This window comes from Camelina sativa, unplaced genomic scaffold (genome assembly GCF_000633955.1).
Source record: "Camelina sativa cultivar DH55 unplaced genomic scaffold, Cs unpScaffold00551, whole genome shotgun sequence".
NCBI classification, from domain to species: domain Eukaryota; kingdom Viridiplantae; phylum Streptophyta; class Magnoliopsida; order Brassicales; family Brassicaceae; genus Camelina; species Camelina sativa.
This window is the reverse complement of record NW_010921728.1, coordinates 3,861-6,190: the sequence shown is the minus strand read 5'-3', so window position 1 is coordinate 6,190 and position 2,330 is coordinate 3,861. Positions and strand designations below refer to the sequence as shown.

The 2,330-nt window shown below is 37.6% G+C and overlaps 1 protein-coding gene across 1 annotated transcript in view; it reads left to right on the top strand.

Moving 5' to 3' along the window:
- Positions 1-1,465, top strand: part of LOC104773476 (chitinase-3-like protein 2) — a 10,135-nt gene extending 8,670 nt beyond the window's left edge. Inside the window, exons 2-4 of the mRNA XM_010498092.1 lie at positions 3-647; positions 737-1,135; positions 1,257-1,465. Coding sequence (XP_010496394.1) covers positions 3-647; positions 737-1,135; positions 1,257-1,279 — 1,067 coding nt within the window. The 3' untranslated portion in view covers positions 1,280-1,465. The remainder of the gene's footprint in view (positions 1-2; positions 648-736; positions 1,136-1,256) is intronic.
- Positions 1,466-2,330: the final 865 nt, after the last annotated feature.

Genomic DNA, 2,330 nt, shown 5'->3' with positions numbered 1-2,330 from the left:
AGCCCCCACCTCCGAGGTAAAAGCTTCGTACTGGTTCCCAGATGGAGAGAACCCGGAACAAGATCCCAAAACCTCGGCCGAAAAAATTGACTCAGCTCTCTTCACTCACCTTTTCTGCGCCTTCGCCGATCTCGACGCTGCCACCCACAAAGTTATTATCTCCCAAGCGCACCAACTCATATTTTCAACCTTTACTGAAATCGTCAAGATTAAAAACGGACAGGTGAAGACCGTCTTGTCGGTCGGCGGAAGAAGTGCAGACAATACTGCGTTTGCGTCCATGGCAAGTAAACAAGAGTCTAGGAAATTGTTCATTGATTCTTTGATTTCGATCGCTTTATCAAACGGATTCAATGGTATCGATTTAGCCTGGGAGTACCCTAACAGTGACGCTGAGATGAAAGACTTTGGGGCCCTAGTTGGGGAATTGCGAACAGCGGTTGACGCGGAGCACACACGCACAACCAAACCGACTTTGCTGTTGACAGCTGCGGTATACTACTCCTCGGTTTACGAGACGTTTAACTACCCGGTTGAAGTGATGAAAAAAAACTTGGATTGGGTTAATATCTTTGCCTTTGATTTTTTCGGTTCGTCCATTACCATTGGTCCACCCGCCGGTCTGTATAATTTTTCAAACCCAAAAGGTAAAGTTTACTATATACCATAATAAACATAACTGGATTTATTTCCCTACGATCCAAATATGAGTATTTTTTTTTGTTTAATTTGACAGGTCCATGCGGCGACTCCGGTTTGAAACAGTGGACTAAGGCCGGATTACCAGAGAACAAAGTAGTATTTGGATTCCCATATGTTGGCTGGACCTGGACTCTTAAAGACGACAAGCATCAAGGTGAAGATGCTGCAGCCACCACCCCAGACGCGGTGTCAGCTGACGGTTCCATCAACTATAATCAGATAAGTAATTTCATAAAGCATAAGGGTGAGCAAACTAAAATGTTTTATGACTCGGAAGTCGTGAGTGATAACTCTATCTCCCGGACGGCTTTCATTGGGTTCGACGACATTCAGAGCATCGTGACGAAAGTGAGATACACCAAGGACAACGGTCTGCTTGGTTACTTTGCTTGGAACGTTGGAGCTGACGATGATTCCTATCTATCTCGTACAGGTTTGTCTTTTGTACTTTCACATATTCTTTTTTTTTTTTTTAATAAGAATTTAGATACTTTAGCGTCCTTTCGAATAAACAACAGTATAGTCTCTTACATCTGGATTTTGTAAATATACAGCATCGATAACATGGGATGTTTAATAGACAACCATGGGAGTGAAAACGAAGAAATAAATAAATACTGACGCGTGAAGAATAAAACATGTTTGATTATGTTATTGTAAGATGAAAATAAAACAGTCGTATGTTTGCTTATCTTGTTTTTTGTAATAAAAATGAAAACGTTTGCTTACATTATGGTAAACAAAGTTAACTAAATAAAGTTTATTTCTGTGTTGTCAAAAAAAAAAAGTTTATTTATGTGAAAAATATGCATCGGAGAAAGAAAAAAGGGATTTTTGCCATTTATGCCATATTTTTAAAAATTCTTTTCAAATGTGCCATATATTGTTTTAACTTTTCAAAAATGCCATATACGTTAAATATGGCACATTTAGTTTTACTAGATTACCCTTATAATTAAATTTCTATTGATGGTGGCACATGGAGAAAGACGGGCGCGTGATCAGAAGCATTTCCCAAGACGTGTGGACAAGAATTTCCTGAGACGCGTAGACAAGAATTGGTGGACAATAGATAAATATATACTAACAAAGTGGTGGACAACATAATGATATCAAAACAAGTCCACGAAGTTGTGGACAATATATTAAGTTGAGACAAATCCACATAATGGTGGACACAATATATTCATATTAGAACTTTTCCACCCACCCATATCAAGTGGACAACAAATAAAATGGTAGACAATATTTTTTGAAAACGAGTTAGTCTACTGATTTACTAGGGTGTCAAGAACAAACAACCTTCCAATTACACATGATAGACAATATTATAGTAGACAATAATAATAACAAAACGATTTCGTCTACTAAGGTTTAGTCTACTGAGTTACTAGGTTGTCCAGACAAAACGATTTTCCAGATACCATATCTGGTCCAACCAAGTGCGAATTTGTCTACTCCAATTTCTATAACTTCATAAAGATAATATCACAGTAGACAACAACAAGAGACATGACTTAACTGAACCGGAGACATAATGATAGACAAAATCTAACACAAAATAGACAAATTCAAAAGAACACTACACTTCATGATAGACAATATTTTTGTGGACAATAATAATAATA